This window comes from Zalophus californianus, chromosome 9 (genome assembly GCF_009762305.2).
Source record: "Zalophus californianus isolate mZalCal1 chromosome 9, mZalCal1.pri.v2, whole genome shotgun sequence".
Lineage (NCBI taxonomy): Eukaryota > Metazoa > Chordata > Mammalia > Carnivora > Otariidae > Zalophus > Zalophus californianus.
This window is the reverse complement of record NC_045603.1, coordinates 36,609,431-36,630,494: the sequence shown is the minus strand read 5'-3', so window position 1 is coordinate 36,630,494 and position 21,064 is coordinate 36,609,431. Positions and strand designations below refer to the sequence as shown.

General features: G+C 34.4%; 1 protein-coding gene across 6 annotated transcripts in view; it reads left to right on the top strand.

The window, feature by feature from the left end:
• Positions 1-21,064, top strand: part of METTL25 (methyltransferase like 25) — a 132,800-nt gene that overhangs the window by 18,145 nt on the left and 93,591 nt on the right. For all 6 annotated transcript variants that reach the window (XR_003519734.2, XR_003519731.2, XR_003519733.2 and 3 more), the window contains exons 2-5: positions 3,990-4,154; positions 4,858-4,964; positions 12,660-13,256; positions 14,947-15,094. Coding sequence is in view for 1 of the 6 variants with exons in the window: in XM_027592476.2 (XP_027448277.1) it covers positions 3,990-4,154; positions 4,858-4,964; positions 12,660-13,256; positions 14,947-15,094 (1,017 nt within the window). In the remaining 5 variants the exon portion in view is untranslated. The remainder of the gene's footprint in view (positions 1-3,989; positions 4,155-4,857; positions 4,965-12,659; positions 13,257-14,946; positions 15,095-21,064) is intronic.

The window sequence follows — 21,064 nt, the reverse complement described above, 5'->3', positions numbered from 1 at the left end:
GGGATCACTACCACCACAGAATCTTAGCATTTGTTTCTCCTAGTATAGCTGGTGATGCTGCAGTAGTGAGTATATTAAAGAACTGCTTTCATTCATCCATTGATCTACTAACTGAGTGCCTGCCATATGAAGGTATTGTTGCTTTAAAACTGGGCATGAAGCAGTTGGGTTGCTTTACTTATAGAAATAGATACTACAACAAAATCTCATTATAAAGCCTTTTTATTTCTTTTTCAGAGACGTCAGTTGTTCTGTGTGTAAAAATTACTTTTTAAATTTCTTGAAACCTTAAAATCACTTCTGGTAGAGCGGGAGGTGTTGAGGGAAATAAAGTGAAAGAATTAAGAACATGAACAAAGTAATATGAACCATCTTAAGATATTACCATGGTATGAATCTTTGCCAGAGGGAATTCTTGCTAGACCTGATTCTGACAGTCATACACTTGCCTAGTGGTTTTAACTGCTGTCTTTCCTGTTTTCATTTGTTGCCCACTGAGCTTACTGCTGTGGCATGCTAATAATCAAATTTGGGAATTACAAGCAAAGGCTGAATACTGCCTTGGTTCACCCATCTGGAGTCTGTGCAAACATGGCTAACGTGTAGCCTCTAAGTTTCGATTTCTTCCTCTGGAAATGGGTATAAGAGCACTATGTAATCACCTCATAAGACTGTTCCATTAAATGTAAACTGTTGAGCGCGGTGCCTGGCACATAGCATATGTGCAATAAATGTTAGTTATAATCTCAATGAGTTATGAATCCTAGCAGTACTCTGTCTTCCTTAAAGTGCTAGATAACATTCAAATAAAATAACAGACGTTTATTTTTGAAACTTTTAAAAATGTAAATATATTGGTTGATTTTCTTCTATTATTTTTAGTTTTGAAGTGTTATTCATTTCTCTACCTTGAGATTTTCATAATTAATGTGTATATCGAACTTTTCTATCTTTCCTTGTATATTGATCTCTGCTGTTTTAAAAAAAAAAAAGATACCTAGAGATATCCTGATCTCATATTTACAAAAAATAGCTTCTCCACTGTCTCTTTGCTCCTCTTGCTCTCATGTGCAATCAACCCATATTACAAGAAACCTCTGTGGGATAGTGATCTAGGATGTACAAAAACTAAGAGTACATAAAGACAAAGCATGCAATCAAGCAGAACAGGTACTTCCAGTAGGGGGAGATATTTACAAAACAATCAAACCACTTAATATGGCGGTGCAGTGGCAACAAATTTTAAAAACAAAGCTTTCCCTGTATAAAAAAATCCAGCTAATTAATAATTAAGTAAGTATTGGTTAACACTGTGGTTTCTGTTTTGCCAGTTGCCGAACCCAAACTCCTTCTACAAGTACCTAGAGAAGCACTATGAGGACTACATACACTGTTAGCATTGCCACATAACTTTTCTTACTCAGAATTTCAGAGGTGGAAGTAAAGATAACATGACGCGCCTCTCTCCCCCCCCCCCTTTCTGAATGTTTAAAAATTGCTAGTGGAAGTTACAGGCTGGATCACTTGAAAACAAAGAAAGTACAGAAGCTATATTTCTGTAATCCAGAGATTTTTTTCACAGGTTCTAGACTATCTAAATAAACTCGTATAGCCCTAAATGACATAAACTAATGGACTGAATCAGAACACTCTCCTTTTTTAAAAAAGCAAGCATTGTTGAAAAGATAACACTTTGTAATTTAGATCTCCAGATTTCTGAAATTTCTGCGAGGCCTATATTTAAAAGCAAATTAACAACATTTAGATCAGGTTGAATTTGGATTTTTTCAAGTATTTTCAGTAGGATAGTTAAGTTGATTTGAACCTTTACTTTTGCAACAGAAACATCACATTTCTTTCTGTTGGCAGCATTGTCCAATAACTGACTACTATAATAGTCCCTCTGCACTTTGAGATTTAATACCCTTATTCTATCACACTCAAAGAAATTGCTGCCCTGGAACTTGGGGATGTTGAGACTACCCTTAAACTTGAGAGTCTCACTTAATAGTTGACTGAGTTTTCCCCTCTGTATCATGCCTAAATATTTTGATGTGGATTTTATTACTTTTGGCTGAGTTAGTAAATTCAGTTGGTAAAATATCCAAAGAACTTTATAATACACAAAATATATCTTAAATAAATTCACTGTAGTGATTTTGTAGCTTAAATTTCTAATTAGTTGATTCAGAAATGGAAGTTACAGGTCTCTGACAATTTTATTTTTAATTAACATGGTAAACATTACCACCAACAACTTAATAGATAATAGCTTTAAAAAGATACTGTCTTAAATATGTAGTTCTTATTTAGAATTCTGCAGGCCTTCATCAATTTTCTTCTAATTTTTGCTAGAAAATTTGCTTGAAGAATTTAGAATTATTCTTTGTGTTTAAATGAATTTTTATAGGGACACCCGGGTGGCTCAGTCAGTTAAGTGGCTGCCTTCGGCCCGGGTCATGATCCCAGGGTCCTGGGATCGAGTCCCACATCGGGCTCCTTGCTCAGCAGGGAGCCTGCTTCTCCCTCTCTCCCCCTCTGCTTGTGTTCTCTCTGTCAAATAAATAAAATCTTTAAAAAAAATGAATTTTTATAATTTTGTAAGAAACTGTGGAGGATCAGCCCTGCTAGTATAGACTTCATAGTGTATAGTTTGGTTTCTCTGGTAGAACCAAATTTGTTTCCTGGATTGTACCATTCTTCCGTAAGGTGAACATTTTAAATATTTCATTTAAACACCGAATGTATGGGGTTTTTTAATTATTAAAAGTAATTTTCAATGAATGAACTTAATTAGACTGATCCATTCAAAGATTTTATTTAAATCACTACCGACACATTGGAATGCCCTTTTTGTAAGCGTCTTAAATAAATTAAATATATAAAAATGGCCATAAAAAACTGAAATTGAGCAAAAAATAAGCAACTCTATCAGTGTGCATATATGTTTCCATCTGTTTCATTAGAATAGGTGAGATTATGCTGCAGTAATAAACCTAAAAACTCAGTGACTAAAAAGAATGCAGTTTACTTTTCCTGTATGTTGCAGCCTATGGTAGTTTGGCAGCAGTGATGTCCATATCATAGTCACTCAAGAACTCTGGTTCCATCTTGACACATGCTTCAGTGATTACAGTTCTGGGAAAAAAAAGCATAGCGAATCCTCCAGTTCTCTTAAAACTTCTGTCTGAAAATGGCATAGTTCACTTTGGTGAGATGTGTCCACAACAGAGTTCAACAGGATACATGATCCTCACACAAAGAGAGGTAGGGGATGTTTGCGGTATGACAGTTGACCATACACTTCTTAATGAGTGAGGATTTGGAAATCCTCAATAGTTCCTGTAGTAAACTTACAGAATATATGGCTTAAAACTGACCAGATTAAAATCACCTGATTTTAACATGACAAGTTTTAAAACTCATATTGACAGTGCTTTGAACACGCGCGCGCACACACACACACACACACACACACACACAATTTCTTTATGGTCCAAATGGTATAGGGACTCTTTTACAGTAATATTTATACCACTGGGGATGTTGCCGTTGTTCCACTTGCAGTATGCACAGGGAATAACAGTGTAGTGCAGGCTGATTGCCTTTAAATTCCCAGTTGTAGGTCAGCCAGGACCATTCATAAATTTAATGACCACATTACAGTGTAGCAGGATTTTAAACTTTTATTTTGCTGCTGCTTTTTTTTTTTTTTTTTGGATTTTGGAAGGAAAAAAAGGCCAAATTTTAATTTAGAATTTAAATATATAATTGTGTACACTATTAAGAGAAAACTGGTTGCTACAGATAGCTAATACTGAAATAACAAATACAATGGAACCATTAGAGATACTGTCAAAATTCACCCTGAAATGGAAATATTGTAATTTTTTGTAAAGATCCAGTGTTTTTCATTTATTTTTTAAATCTCACACAAATTAGCATTAATTAGTTATTGCTAACATTTCTTTTTATCCTGGTCTTTTTAGGTATTACCAATTTTCCCAAAATATTTTGTGAGACTTCCCAGAAGCTGGTGAGTGTGGAGGCCTTTGCTCTGGCTGTGAGATCTTATTCTGTACCAAATTTGGGAATATGTACTCCTTTTGAACAGTTGCTTACAGCCCTTCGAGGAAATAAAAAACAGAGAACTGGTAAGTGTGTATGTATTTTTTTTAGTATTAGAAGCAACATACTGCTCATATATGTTCATATATTCTTTCTAACATGTTTTTAATTTATTGTTCTATCAGTGCTCTTCTCTCATGAGCACTGATAGATTGGCTTATACTTAGATGAGTAGGTTTTCTTATGCATCATGTTATACAGAACAACTTAGTTACAGATCTCCACATTTTTTTTCCTACATTTTAGTCCAGTTATCAGTCTTTTCCTTTATAATTGTTTTTTTTGTGTCAAGTAACATTTTAATTTTTTTTATTTTAAGATTATATTTATTTGAGACAGAGAGAGATAGAGAGAGAGAGCATGAGCCGGGGGCAGGGAGAAGGAGAAGCAGGCTTCCTGCTGAGCAGGGAGCCCAATGTGGGGCTCAATCCCAGGACCCCAGAATCATGACTTGAGCCGAAGGCAGACGCTTAACCAAGTGAGCCACCCAAGTGCCTGTCAAGGGACATTTTTTTTTTTTTTTTAAATAATGTTCTGTGGGTCTTCTTATTTATGTTGTTAATTCAAATTTTGATTCATAGCAGCTAAACTAATGGAGATCTATCATGCAGGCACAATGGAATCTCTATATTATTTTCATATGTAATTACAGAAAACAACATTAACTGATGATTTTTTGTTACATTTTGTTTAATAGCAGTATTTTAATTTTGTTTTATTTTTGTTCAGGTGAAAATGTGAAACCAGATGAATTTATGAATTTGAAAAAATCTCATGAAGTTCAGGCTATGTCAGAGCTGATCAGCAGTATTGCTGATTACTATGGAATAAAGCAGGTAAGGGAATTTCCTTGTATTTTCAGGCATTAAAATTAGTGCCTTTTTTTTTGGTTATCATTTACATTCTTATCTATGATCACTGTCTCGCCTTTGAATGTCATTAAATAATAGCTGATGTTAGTTATGTCAGACACTTTAAATATGTCCTCTCATTTCCCAATACACTATTATTATAACAAATTTATACTAAAAATAAGATATGACTATTCATGTTTTGCCACAAATTTAACTCTTTTAAATGATCTTCGATAAGTTTCCAACTTGAGGCAACATTATGATAATGACATTCTGCATAATTGTTTGCCACTGGGTGTTCTCAGAACCTGGGTTACCAAGCTGTGGTCTGGGGTACCTGCCTCATTATAGTAACACAAAGAAACTATGTTTTAGGACTTGGATTCTTTCACAGTGTCAGAATCACGGTGCATTCCTGTTGTGAAAAGTAGCTTTTGTGAAACAGTATTGTCTGAAAACAGATGTTAAAATAAAATCAGAGATTGCCTATATTGACCTATAAAAATAGTGAGTTATTTTTCTTATCCCTGGCTTGTAAAAACAGTAAATTATTTTTCTTATCTCTACAAGAACATCTATGGGGGTAGTGGAGGATCTTCCCTCCTTCAGTTTCTATTAGGCATTAGAATCTTTTTCATGGATTCTTCCAGACTTGTGGAGAGTTTGAGGATGATTAGAAAACTGTCACAGCCTGGACTAGGCATGCAGAGCCACTTACGGCAGCGTAGATCTCTAGGTTAGGGCTAGAGGGAAGAGCTAAGGCAGTAATTTTCGACCTTTTCTTTAATGTATCATACCTAGCGGTACCTACCTGGATCACTAACAGGCTTACCATGGCAGTGATACTCAGCTGGAGTAAAAGGGGCAATTACATAGTAATAAACTACTGCCATACATACTACATGGATGGATATTAGAAACATAAAATTGAGTGGAAAATTAAACAGTGTACAGAAGGCTACATATTTTATGGTACCATTTTTTTGAAGCTTTTAAGCAAAATAATGGTATATTCTTAATGCAAAAAATGCATGCAGAACAGTTATTAAAGAAGCAAGGGAATCATAATTTGAGAATAGTTGTCACTTCTGGCCGAGGAAGCAGTGAGATGAGATATGGAAGGAAAACATAGTTATATGCAGTGGAAATACTCACATTTTCATTCGTAGGATGGCTGGTGGGTTCACTGTTATAGCAGATACTATTGGATGCCTAACCGAAATATTCTCGGACATTTCATGGTGTGCCAGCCTGCCTTCTACCTGGCAATATCTGCATTTTCCCCTGTGAGTTTTCTCTGGCTGCCAAAGTAAAGTACTACTCGTATATAGGTTCTGGGAATTAATTCTTCCCTTTGAACAGCCTTGAATAAAGTTGATGTGCAAATACATCAACTCCTTGACATTTCAGGTAGGATGATTCTGAGGTATGTGTTGTACACTAGCTCCCAAGTGGTATCTTTCTTAATAGCACAGATTTTATTGGGCTGCCTTCCTTTCTCCTTTTCAGTTCTCTACTTCCCTCTCAAATAATTTGCTTATACTTAAATCTTTGCTGTAGAATGTGCTCTGTGATAACCCAAACTAAGATAAGTGCTATTTATTATTGTGCTTCATAACTTTACATTTAGACTACATTTATTCTTTATTTATATGAAACATTACATAATAAATAACTTTAAACTCACACAGCAGATTATTTTATTTCTAAAGTACAGAGAAATTTTGAAATACTTTAATGTATCATGTTAGACCTGCTTTTAGGGGACTTTATTATAGCACTGAGGCATGTCCTTAGAGAATGAAATAACCTAAATTAAAGACTTAAAGTCTTTCTCTTGAAATCACTTTATAGCAGTATTTGATTCTCACAATAGTAAAGTTTAAGGTCTATTATACATGTACAACTTTTACTTTTAAAATGCAGATTTAGTAAATACAGATTTCATGGGGATAGATGGAAACCCAGATTCTGAAATACCTAACTTTACTAGTGACCGTAGACACCAGAGAAGAAAACAAAACAATTCATTTTTGCCCCAGCCACATTGCTCCCTACATGCCAAAAACCTTTGCCTCTCTCACTCACATTACCAAGGCTTCTTAATTTTTATTTCCAAAATATGTGCATTCATTCATACCTGTATGCATGCATCCATTTAACAGATACTTCATTAGCTCCTACCTGTGTCACACACTATTACAGATACTGAGGATGCAGTAATGAACAAAACTAATGATATCTTTGCCCCATGGCATTTATATTCTAATGGGGAAAGATAGATAATAAAGTGATTATAAGTATATTTTTTGGTGTGTGTTAATATACTTTAAAGAGAAAAAATAAAAAGCAAAGGAAGTAGCTAATTCAGAGATGGGAGATTAAAGCTTTTGCTAAGGAAGGGAGGAACAACTAAGAACTCGTTTTAAACTCATTTGAATTAAGGCCTCCTTCAGGAGGTAAGAGAGTTACCCATTAGAATATCTGGACAAAAAACTTTTCAGATAGAGGGAATAACATCCTCAGTGGACCTAGAGTAGGAATATGTCTGGTGTGTTCTTGAAACAGTCTGAAAGCCATATCAGCTACAGTGGAGAGAACAAGGGCAAAGCAGTAGGAGCTGTGGTTGGAGTGGTAGAAGGCAGGTCATAAAGTTGTAGAGTGTTAGAGGCCATTGTGATGTTTTGGGCTTTTATCCTGAAAAAGATGAGAAACTGTTGGACACACTGGATCACTCTGGTTGCTGTGTTGAGAGCTGTTACAAAGCAGATATTTTCATTGTCTTTGCCCTTTTTAGCCATAGTCTTTGTAAACATTCAGGCTGGTTCTTTTCAGAAATTGGCTCCTACCTGAGCATGTGAAAAGTTTTCAGAGTTAAGGCATAAATCCCAATAACAAAAGAGGTTAGTAAGGAAGAGATAAGATTAAAGAGTTGATGAGAGATTTTGCTAAGAGGAGTGGTATGATCAGACTGTTTTGTTCTCCTGAGTATAGACTTGAGGGAAAGGAGCAGAGAGACTATTGAGGAGGTTGTTACAGTAAGGCAGGCTTAGGGTGCAGTTGCTAAGATTATGGATTTGCTTACATTTCACACATAGGGTATGAGAGAAAGAAAAGAGCCATAGTTTCCACCTGGAGATAAGTATGGAGATATCATTAACTATGATGGAGAATATTATGGGAAAGGCAGGTTTTACAGAGAATATCAAGAACTTAGTTTTGAACACATTAAATTTGAGATTCTTATTAGATATTGAAGTGGAAATGTTTAGTAGACTGTTGGTTATATGGGTATGAAGTTCATGGGAGAATTTCATACTAGAATTATAAATTTGAAAGTCATTAGCCTAGAATAGTAATTAGATCTCTAGGTCAGATAACAAAATATAACTCTTCTGGATGCTGAACTCCAGGAAACAAACTGAGGGTTGCTGGAGGCAGGGGGAGGGATAATTGGGTGATGGGCAGTAAGGAGGGCACTTAATGTCATGAGCACTGGGTGTTATATGTAACTGATGAATCACTAAATTATATCTCTGCAACTAATAAAAGAAAGATACTATGAACCTCCTTATTTCAAAACAAAACAAAAAAGATGTAACTGTGTGAAGGGATGGCTATGTTAATTAGCTTGCCTGTAGTAGTCATTTCACTATGTATATCTAAACATCATGTTGTGTACTTTCAATACAATTTCTATTAAAAAAGACAGACTCAAAAAAATATGTAACTCTTCTATATGAAGTGTATTACTGTACTAATAGTGTTAAGAAATGTCCCCACTATGTGTAACAATGTTTCTGTGGGAAAGTCTCCTAAACAGAATTAGGAGACTAGGAATATACCTCCCACCAGGCATTGGACTGGAAAATTCTTTGTTCTCAAACCCATAAAATGATCAGGAAGGAAAAGAGTGCTGTGAGTAAAGGATAATAGGAGATCAGAATGGTGGAGATTTTGGTATTCAGACCAGATAGTTTGAAGGCAAAATGTATGGCTTATGTTAGTTAAGTGCATAGAAGTTTTCATTGTATTGCTGACACTACATATGCTACTAAATTAGACAAATCTGGAGGAGGATAAAAGTCAACTTGGATCAGTAAAATAGGAGTGTAAGTCAACTGATAGATTTCCTAGGAGAATTCGCCCATTACTGAAAAGGTTTTTAGATATAATACTGGGAAGACATGATTCTTAGAGTTTTTACAGCCATCTTACAGCCAGAGAAATTACAAATAAGATGCCCCAAAGGCTGTTTGTGGTTGAGCCTTTGAATGGTTCAACCACTGTACTGCCAGATTTCTTAAGTGGGGTGGATTTTCTTCATTGTTCGAAACTTGATGTTCTGTTACTTGCAGCCAGGATATTCTTGACTCACAAGTGGAATTGCCATAAACAGATATAGGAACAAACTCAATTACCTCTTGGTAAGAAAACATTTACACTGATAGGAACAAATATACTGATGCTTGTAAGCAACCCATTGGTCGCTAACTTTAAGGTTGTCATCAGCATCAGTAAGTGTGTTTCATAGAAGGAAAGGAATAGGGAGCTTTGCTTTCTCTAGAGATTCAGATAGGAGAGAACTGACTAATAGTTTCTACTGTGTAGCCCTTGTATTCATGAGTATAGGTATGGTATCTTCAGTTAGATTATAATTCCTTAAAATCAAGATATATAATGCTTCTGTATTTCCCATAATGCCTAGCCCAGAGATGAACATAGAAAAGGGCAGAAGGAGTTCTTTGTAAGCTTATTTATGGGAATTATTTATTGGAATCTTATCTATGAACTGCTTAAATTGCAAGACCCTAAAATTTTTGAGGATTTAATTAATGGCATTACTTCAGATATAAGAATGTTTCCTTGAGTGGCTCATACTTATCAGTGTTTAACTGATTTTAGGATAGACATAAAATTAGATACTGATTTCTTATGATAGTATTCCTGTAATTATTTATTTCTTACAAAATGACATGGCAGTACAGTAACAATCTCGGTAATATTTAATTTTCTTATTTTTAGTTTTATTGAGGTATAATTTACATATTCACCAATTCTAGGTGTACATTTTGATGAACTTGGTGTGTACAGTTGTGTAACCACCACCATAATCAATATTTGTCATCATAAAAAGTTTCCTCATGCCCTTCCACAAGGTATTTCTTTCTCCACTCTCAGGTAACTACTGACCTTCTTGTCGTTGTTGTTTTGTTTTGAAGTAAACTGCTCCCCCAGCATGGGGCTCAAACTCATGACCCTGAGATCAAGAGTCATATGCTCTCCCAACTGAACCAGCTGGGCACCCCTGACCTACTTGTAGTTTTGAATTTTCTCTTTTTTGTTTTGCCCTTTATATATATATATATATATATATATATATATATATATATATATATATATATATATATTTAATTAACATATAATGTATTATTTGTTTCAGGGGTACAGTTCTGTGATTCATCAGTCTTACATAATACCCGTAGTTTTTAATTTTCTAGAACATCGTATAGGTGGAATCAAATAGTATGAGGACTTTTGTGTTTGAATTGTTTCCTTCAGCACGTAACTTTTGAGAGTCATCAATGTTGTGTTTACTCTTTGTTTTTCTTTATGGCATGGTATAGATATACTACAATTTGTTTTGCCATTTACAGGTTGATGGACATTTGCGATGTTACCATTATTTTTTTAGCTGCTATGAATATTCACATACAAGACTTAATGAAACATGTTTTCATTTATCTTTGGCAAAGAGTCTGAAATGGGATTTGTAGGTCATATAATAAGTATATGTTTTAACTTTATGGTAAGCTACCAGTGTTTTTCAAAGTGCCTGTACCACTTTACACTTGTGTGTATCTCATTATGCTTTTAATTTGCATTTCCCTGATGACTAGTGATGTCGGGCATCTTTTCATATTGCCCATTTGTATATCTTCTTTTGTGAAGTGTGCGTTTAAATATTTTGCCAATTGTTAAGTTGTTTGCTTGTCTTATTTTTGAGTTGTAAGAGTTCTTTGTGTATTCTGGATACAAACCATTGGTCAGATATATGTTTTGCAAATATTTCTTTTTTTAACTATGTATTTTTAATAGCAAAATTTTTAATTTTAGTGAAGTCCATTTTTTTCAGTTAGTTCTTTTGTAAAAGCAAATACTTTTTATGTCCTGCAAAAGAAATCTTTGCCCCCTCAGTGTCACAAAAATGTTCTCATGCTTTCTTCCAGAATTTAATAGTTTTTACTATCACATTTAGATTTGTGATATACTTTTTTTTATAATTTTATTACGTTATGTTAGTCACCATACATTACATCATTAGTTTTAGATGTAGTGTTCCATGATTCATTGTTTTCATATAACATGCAGTGCTCCATGCAATACGTGCCCTCCTTAATACCCATCACAGGGTTAACCCATCCCCCTACCCCACCTCCCCTCTAAAACCCTCAGTTTGTTTGTCAGAGTCCATAGTCTCTCATGGTTCGTCTCCCCCTCCGATTCCCCCCTCTTCATTTTTCCCTTCCTACTATTTTCTTCTTTTTTTTTCTTTTAAACATATAATGTATTATTTGTTTCAGAGGTACAGGTCTGTGATTCATCAGTCTTACACAATTCACAGTGCTTACGATAGCACATACCCTCCTTGGTGTCCATACACTTTTAATTAAGTTTTGTGTTTGCTGTGTGACAATTAAAGTTCACCTTTTTTCCCCGGACAGACATCCATTATACCAGCACCATTTGTTGTAAAGATTATCTTCTCTACTGGATTACCTTAGCCATTTTGTCAAAAATCAGTTGATTATATAAGTTTGGATCTATTTCTGTATGCTTTTCTTTTCTATTGATTTATTTATCTGTTTTGATTAAAGCACTATGCTGCTTTTGATTACTGTAGTTTTAATTCCTGAATCAGGATAAATCTTCCAACCTTATTCTTTTTCAAAATTGTTTTGGTTATTCTAGGTACTCTGCCTTTTCGTATAAACTATAATATCTAGTTGTCAATTTTTTAAGAAACCCTGCTGGGATTTTGATTAGGATTGTGTTGAATCTGCAAGTCATTTTGGGGGATTGACATCTTCATTTTAAGTCTGTGCCATTTCGTGAACATGGTGTATCTTTATTTAGATCTTTTAAACTTTTTCTCTGCTTAAAGTTTTCAGTGAATAGGCCTTACAGAACCTTCACTAAATTTATTGCTAGATATTATATTTTTTTGCTATTTTAATTCAGTTGGTTTTAAATTTTATTTTCTAATTGTTCTTTACTACTGTATTGTATATATTCTGTTGGTTAATTATTAATTTCTAATGATCCTGTATCCTGACACATTGCTAAATTCACTTGCTAGTTGTTAGTTTTGTATATTCCTTTAGATTTTCTGCAGATGCAATCATGTCATCTATGAAGAAAGACAGTTTTATTTCCCATATTTATATCTTTTACATCTATTCCTTGACTTACTATAATGTCTAGAACCTCCTTTAAAATGTCAAAAATGATGAAAATGGTTGGTTTTTAGTAGGAATCAAAAATTAAAAAACAAACATAACAGGTTATATAAATTACACAACCATTTCTTTACTTGCTTTCTAAAAAGATACTGAGAATGCTTTCTGTTCTCATCTGACTAAAATCCTTTATTTCATTCTGTTTTTCTTACTTTAGGTAATTGACCTGGGTTCTGGAAAAGGCTACCTAAGCTCTTTTTTGTCCTTGAAGTATGGCTTAAAAGTTTATGGAATTGATTCATCAAATACCAATACTCATGGAGCTGAGGAGAGAAACAGGAAATTGAAGAAACATTGGAAAGTCTACCATACTCGGTCAAAATTAGATGTCAATGGACTGGCATTAAAAATGGCAAAAGAAAGGAAAGTGCAGAATGAAATTAAGTATAAAGTAGATTTTGATGGAATGTGTAACAACAGTCCTGCAAATCAAGAAAAGATGTCTGCCTCAGGTTTTTTGCCAGATTTTTCGGATTCTCTAATTTCTAACATTAGAACACAAATGGAAAACCTACATGTGTATTCACATCGAGAAGAAAACTTGTGTTTTGAAAATGCCTTTGCTCTTATAGACCTTTTGCCTATTAATGCTATAGAACCTGCTTCATTCCAAACACCTAAGAGAAAAATGTCTGAAGCAAATAAAGAGAGAAGAAAACTGACATCAAAGTCAAATGAATCAAATATATATTCACCTTTAACATCTTTTATCACTGCTGATTCAGAACTGCATGATATTATTAAAGATCTGGAGGTGATTTCACTTTTGAATTCCTTAATTTAATTTATAAAAATGCTCTAAGACATAGAATTAAATTTCAGTAGTAGCTTACTTAACTTTATCTTTTTGATTACATTAATCTAAAGGGCCAAGAAATATCAGAGGCTATATGCAAACTATTATAAGAATCTAATATAAGATTAGCTAGAAGAATGTTTCTTGAGTTCTGTAGTGAATTAGCAATTTAATAACCCAAATTAACCAATACCTTCCCTCCCCTCCCCATAACACACATATACAATATTTAAATATTTTACTATTAGGATAAAATAGTGATTGCATATTTTCATCTGACACCTGATAATATTATTAACTAATAGTATATGATGAACATAGTAAAGAATGAGATTAAATTTTCTTGTAATATCTTTAGGGAGAGCTAAGCCAAGTTTAAAGAGAGAGATTTATGCCTCTGTTGTTCTACCTCTAATTAGTAATAGACCCTTCCTCTCTAAATTCCTTTCTACTTACAATGTTGTAATATCTAAATAAAACCTACCCAAACTATCTAGTCATCGAGAAAATAAAATAGTTGCACAACCCTCCAAAAACTTTGAAGACAGTGGTGGTTGAAGCAACTGAATGTTCTATCAGGTCAAAACTACTTATAGGTACATTTTTTTTTGTTTAGAAAGTTTAGACTTAAGCTTTGCTTATGGTCTAGAATACATGGCCTAAAAAAAAATTTTTAATAGAATAACTTAAAATAATTGTATTTGTTCTGAAGATAGTTATAAAAATATACTTTACTCACAACTTAACATGTCTATTATTTTGAATTTATAGTAACATGATAATGATAATAAGAATAGAAAACATTTACTGAATTTTATTGTGTGCCAGAGGTGGTACTAAGTCATTTACCAGTATTAGCTTACTTAAATTTTACAACAACCCATTGAGATAGGTACTATTATCCTCATTTTACAGATGAGGAAGTTAAGACACTGAAGAGTTAAAACAAACTTGGTATATTGATTAAGATCTGTGAATGTATGTGTGTGCCCATTCTGTATGTGTGTACATTAAAAAAATTTTTTTTCACAAACAGTGAATCATGGAACACTACATCAAAAACTAATGATGTAATGTATGGTGATTAACATTAACAATAAAAAATTTAAAGAAAAAATTTTTTTATTGAATTTGATATTGCTATATTTGATGTAATGAATAAACTATCCTTTTTTGGTGTTGGAGTAGAAATGCCAACTTAGCACCACTTACTCTTTATGGCAATGTTTTATAAGTTTTGGTAGGCAGTTCGTGAAGAGGTAAATAAAAATATTGACTAGAAGCTGTAAATGTATCTCAAATCACAAGTTTGTCCTAGTAATACGTGCTTCGTTTGATTGTCCAGTCTTTAATTTGGCTATTTGTTAAGCAAATATTAGTTGTAAAAGAGATCAGAGAAAATTCAAATGGATAAGTAACCAAAAACATTAGAAAATCAATTCAGAAGTATGTTCGTTGTGATAAAAGATCACAGTCATTTTTGCCTATAAAGGAAATTTAAAATAAAAAACATATACTACTTTCTAGGTAGAATTTGATCATTTTTAAAAGCTCCGTATATTCCAATGAACATTTAATGTCTTCACCTGAAATTTTTTTAGGCTTCCTCTTAATTTCCAAAATTTATTTTTTCTTCTCATTTTCAAAGGATTGTTTGATGGTAGGTCTACATACTTGTGGTGATCTTGCTCCAAATACTCTGCGAATATTTACTTCCAAGTCTGAAATCAAGGGAGTTTGCAGTGTGGGTTGTTGCTACCACCTCTTATCTGAAGAGTTTGAAAAACCACAAAAAGGTACAAAGTTTCCCATATCTCTTAATTATATTTATTTGAGCATAACGGCTGTTTTTTGTCCTTTTTTTTTTATTGTTGACAGTAACATTTTGAATTAACATTTGAGAGAATACCTGATCTAAATATTCTTGTAATTTTAATGTTACATCAAATGCAAGTTGATGTGCTATCACCTTATGTGTTTCTTCATAAAATGGTCTTAATGAATGCTAAAAACTGCAAATACTTAAAAATTTTATGTGGCACATTTTAGAGAACTTCTGTTTAAAAATACTTGTATGATATATATTTGCTTAAATAGTAAAGCTATTTTGAGATGAATATATAGTTGCAAAGTTTGCTTTCATTTCTAAAGCCTCTGTTTTGTAAGCTATATTACTATTTCTCAAAAAAACCCACCAAACTTCCTTACTGTATTTTGAAGAGTCAACATACTCTGATTTTAAAAATCTGCATAACTATGCAGTTGCATCAAAATTGTACTCAAACTACTCCCTGGACTGAGAAGGTACCTGAGGAACAAAGTATAGAGTACTTTGGTAGGACTTAAAGCATCTCATAGCCCTTCATCCAGAGCAGCTCCTGAAACTCCTCTGTCTGATCCATTTTATATGTTCTATCTCTCCATGAGATATGCTTTCAAAACCACTAGTTCAGATTAGATGGTTATTTAGTCTATTAACATTAGCAGTTCCCTTTTCTGTTGGTATAAGGAAGTCTTTATCAACATCCACCATCCCTTGCTAAGAATTTTTACGTTAGGAAGATGTGTGCATGTGGATGGTATTCTATGCTCTTCTCAGTTTTAAAACCCAGATGAATATGAAATTTTAATTATTTTTCATTTAGCCATATTCAAGAAGTAAAAATTATGATTGTATAATTCTACTGAAAATTGACTGGATGAGACAGGTCATCCTTAAAACCGACAAAGATTTTTGTGAGATAAAAGTTAATTGAATTTGAATTCTTTATGTGTCTTAAAAAGTATCTTTTAGGACAAGGTGTACAAAAGTAAAGTTGGGAATATATGGAGATACACCAGTGAGAGAAAGCAAATTGGCAAAAAGTTAACAGTTTGATTTACATGGAGAATATATATATTTGTTATGCCATTACTTCCAACTTTGAGTACAAAAATTTTCAATGTAAAAATTTGGGGAAAAAAGTGAACCTAAAATAGAAAAGAAGTATTTATACTAAAGTATATGCACAAATATTTACATTATTTTACAGTCTTATTGTACATCTTTCCTAAAAGAAATGAAGAATGACCTTCAATACAATCACAGTCATATAGCTTTTAAAATATTAAATGAGTAGTGTTTTCCTGCATCAGCAGTAAGGTAAGATTTTATGTAGGGGAGGTTTGGTTCTTAGTTCAACAGCTTCCTATTTTATAGGTACAGTTAAATGGGTTTTTGTTTTGTTTTGTTTTAATAATTGGCTCATTTGGGGTAGGTAGAGATGCCTGGTGTATTCTTCAATTCAGAAGTATTGTCCTACAGTATAAGATCTTTAATTTCAGCTGTTTTCTTCCCTCTTTCATTTTATCATCATCATGCCCCCTGAGATGCCTTCCCCTTCCAAAGGACCTCCTTCTCCTCTTCAGGCAGTACCGTCTTAGGACTGCCATCTCTGGTCCTGCTGGACCTTTGCAGCCATTGCTCTGTATCATCAGGTCTCAGACCTAGCCTCAGTATTTCCCACCATGAATGGGATCCTCTTTATTGGCTTTGTACTCTATTCTCTGTCACACACATTTTTCTCCAACTGATTCTTCCTCTGGAGTGATCCTCTCAGCTGGTTCTGCTAGTTTAGGATGTTTATTTACTAACTTACGTTTAAGTCAAAATTTGTGGTGTAGTTGTGGCTTATGAATAATTTTGTTTATTATCTGTCTGGTTTTTGTTGAACATGTAAAGAAATTCAGATTTAACTGACTCATTATTTTACAGCAACCAGGAAGTACCATTGATACATTTTTCATCTGATGTCTAGTTCTTTAATTCTGTTCCTAAAGGGCTTGGTAAAAGCTGTTTGCCAGAGTAGAAAAAAATTTAAGAGAATGATTTGCCAATCATTGGCAAAAAGAACTTCTTTGCCAATCCATTTTATAACAGCCTTTAGGTATTTTTTTTAACGATTTATTTTATTTATTTTAGAGCATGCACACAAGCATGTGTGAGCAAAGGGAGGGGGAGAGGAAGGGGGGAGAGAGAATCCTCTGGCAGACTCACCGCTGAGTGTGGAGCCCAATGCTGGCTCAATCCCAGGACTCGAAGATCATGACCTGAGCTGAAATCAAGAGTTGGCCACCCAACCGACTGAGCTACCCAGGTGCCCCAGTACCTTTTCTAAGAGATTATTGCGTTAAACTGTTGACAAGTATTTATTGACCATGTATTTGAACTAAAATGAAAAATATCTTTTCATAGGGCATGTTCAGTGGAGAGGCCTTTGAAGAATCTGAAGGGGAGGGAAGATAGGTGCATCTACATCTTCAGTCACTCCCACTTCTTTCCTGCCATGGAAAGATCTGATTTATTTATGAGTCTTTAGAGTGTAGATACTGGTTTTTATTCACTTTTGTATCTTCAGAACTAAGCACATTGCCTCAAACATGATACATGGAGATCAATATTTGTATAATGTGTGTTGGATAGATAATTAAGAACAACTGACTAGCAATAGAAAAAAAAACCACTGTCACTGCATTGGCAGCTACATGTCATACTGGTAGGAGATAATATGACTGAATAAACATTTCTTGACTAGCTACTATTTTCAAGGCATGGAACTTGACACTTTGTGTCTGATAAAGAGAGATGGGGGGGTGCTCATAAAAAGTCTGTACTTTGGGAAAGAAGTAAAAAACTCAAATAGATGCCAAGCAGAGTTCAGTTCAGTTCAACATTCATTGAATGCCAGCTATGTTCCATACTGTGCTAAGCAGTGATGATATTAAAATGTATGCAATATCATCTTCACCCTCAAGGGATGAAAAAGTAGCTCTTAATCCTAGGAACCCGATAGTCCTGGTAGTAACTTAATTTGCAAAAAATCATTTAGAATAGAAAATTCAAATAATATAGAAAGATATTAAAAATGAAAATAAAGTCTCCCGACCCATATTTTTGGTTTCTTCTTAATTTTCCAGAAAAGAAAATGTATACACATATGTACACACTTCATATTCTTATATTTTAGGGACCCAAAAGATAAACAGTTCTTATTTCCTTGCTTTTTTCACTTAATGTATTGTGTGATCTTTCCATATCAGCACATACAGTGTTGCCTTATTCTTTTTAGTGATTCCAAGGTGTTTCATATGCTGTTTTTTATTTTAAGATTTTATTTATTTATTTGACAGAGAGAGACACAGCGAGAGAGGGAATACAAGCAGGGGGAGTGGGAGAGGGAGAAGCAGGCTTCCTGCCAAGCAGGGAGCCCAATGTGGGGCTCGATCCCAGGGCTCTAGGATCATGAGCCAAAGGCAGACGCTTAACAACTGAGCCACCCAGGCGCCCCTCATATGCTATTTTTTATTTATTCAATCCTAAATAGTTATATTTTCTGAAAACAATGGTACTTTTCTTTCAGTAAACCAGAATTTAGTGAACAGATGGTCATTTCACTATAGAGTTTGGAGAACACAAAATATGGAAAGAGTGTTTCCCTCTATTTCCTAATCCTCCAACATTAGTTCAAAAGAGTGTAGTAAGTGCTATAAGACAGAATATTATTCTTGTGTTATCTTATAGCAGAATAACATGTAGATTAGTCTGTGATGGGGGGGACGGGAGCTGAGGTTATGTTCCAGTGTGGCAAAACCCACTGTGACTTAAAAGATCAGTGGGAGTTAATCAGACGAAGAAGTGGGAAGGGTATTGCAGACAGTAAACAAAGTCTTGGGGTGATAAGTGTTCAAAATCACATTTGCTTCTCTTTGCTTTCCATAGTTACTGTTTGTCTTTTCTCCCATCTTATTTTTCCTTATGTCTTTCCAGCAATGATAATGATAATCCTAATGGTCATTTCAGTGGGTAGGAAGGGGCACCTTTTAGAGTGAATGACACCTCCATTTTCTGATTTCAGTTTACCCATAAGTCATTTCCTCAGAATCTCTCTTTGGTTCTCTTAGTTTATTTATTTAGTACCTCGTTATTCATAGAATAATCTTTGGGTCTTCTGGGAAAATTAGTTAAACCAAATAACTACAGATTTTCATACTTCGGAAATGGAAGTCTCTCAGTTAACAGATCTCAGGCTTTTGTCTTGGATCCTTTCCTTCTCTAGAGTGGAAGTTGCCATTGTTCACTAAGTGGATAGGACATTTTTAGTCAGAGGATTTAGATAAGAAAAAGTGTTGGGAAGGTTTGTAACAACAGTGACTGGCAGCTACAGACTCATTTTCTCTCCTTACAGACAGAATTAATTCAGGGAAAGCTTTTCCTATCAAAAATATCTTAACTGAGAATCACTGAGATTATCAGGTAAACAATACTAGGCTTAACTGACAAAAGCTAATATTAGTATCTTAGTGCTGCTTGCTTTCCTTATGCATACCTGAAACAAACAGAAGCTTGGGAGTTTTGCTTGTCAGGAAAGCAAAGAATAAGCAGAAAGCAACAGAACTGAGTATTATGATGAAGTAGGTGGAGATATATACGACACAAGTACCTTCAAATACTTTGGAGGTCAAGAAAAGAGGTGGAAAGCCAAAAGGTAGGAGAAAACTACAGAAAAATAAGTGATAGGAGTAACAAAAGCAACCTTTATTTGTGTTGCAGTTTTGCCTAGCTTTGGACTGCCACATTTTCTCATCTCAAAAGCCAGATGGCAAAGGTAACTTACTCCCTTTTTTCTTTCCCACGCCTTTATCTCCATTTTCTTGCCTTATCTTGGCTATAGGAAAAGGAAGAAGATAGGAACCGTCTCCTGCAATTTTTATAACAGTGTTTCTCAATTCTGGCTGCCCAGTTGGATCAAATATGACACTTCCAGTATATAGATGCCAGAGACCTGCTTCTGACCTTCTGAATTATAATCTCCAGGAATAGCACTTGAATATAAATATTTTTAAAAAGCTCTGTAGGTAATTCTGATGAACAGCATGTTTGAAAACAAGATATTTATTATGGTTCCATAAGAAGACATACAGAATTTGAAGAGATGATTTGTAGAAATATATTCAATATTATTTATAGTCATTTCAACCTCTCCCATGCACAGACTTAGAGACTATTCACATGCCAGTTTGTGGATCCAAACCGAAGGCTCAGCCCAAAAGAGGCCCAGGAAGGTGTATCAAAGTCCAGGGTGTGGAGTGCTAGAGTAATTACCCCCCAAAAAAGTCCTTAAAATATGGAGCTCAGAATAAAACCTGGGGAAACCAAACCGAGAGGGCAGGATACCATGTAATAAGTGCATAATAAACTAAGGACTAGAAACTAGGCAAAATCAAGGGGAAAAAGCTAGGACAAGCAAAAGAATGTCCAAGATAATTATGAATACTACTAGAATCTTAGCTTCTTTGTTGAAGAGAAGGGGTGTATGTGTTTGGGCTGTGTGTGTATGTTAAGGCGGACGATGGCAGTTTGTTATGGGCTGTATTGCAGTAACTATTTGGATAGATAGATTATGGATATAGTCTCGTTTTGTATATACAGTGTATATAGTTCTATTCCTTACGAAAATAGAAATCTATCACTATAGAGTTTGATCATTATATTTAACTACAGGGCAAGGGGTTTGCGTGCACAAAGTTAGCATATTTCCTGTCATATATCTAGCACTTGGGTTCCATGGAATTATATCTCTGAATGGTCAAGTGTGTCATGTGTCTCTCCCTTCATGTCTTACACACCTGCCCCTCACCCTCGCTTTGTTTGCACAGCTGTTTTTAAGTTTGAATTGGGGCATGGTAGCCCCTTGGGATGTAAATTTGAGTTATTAATAGTCCAACAT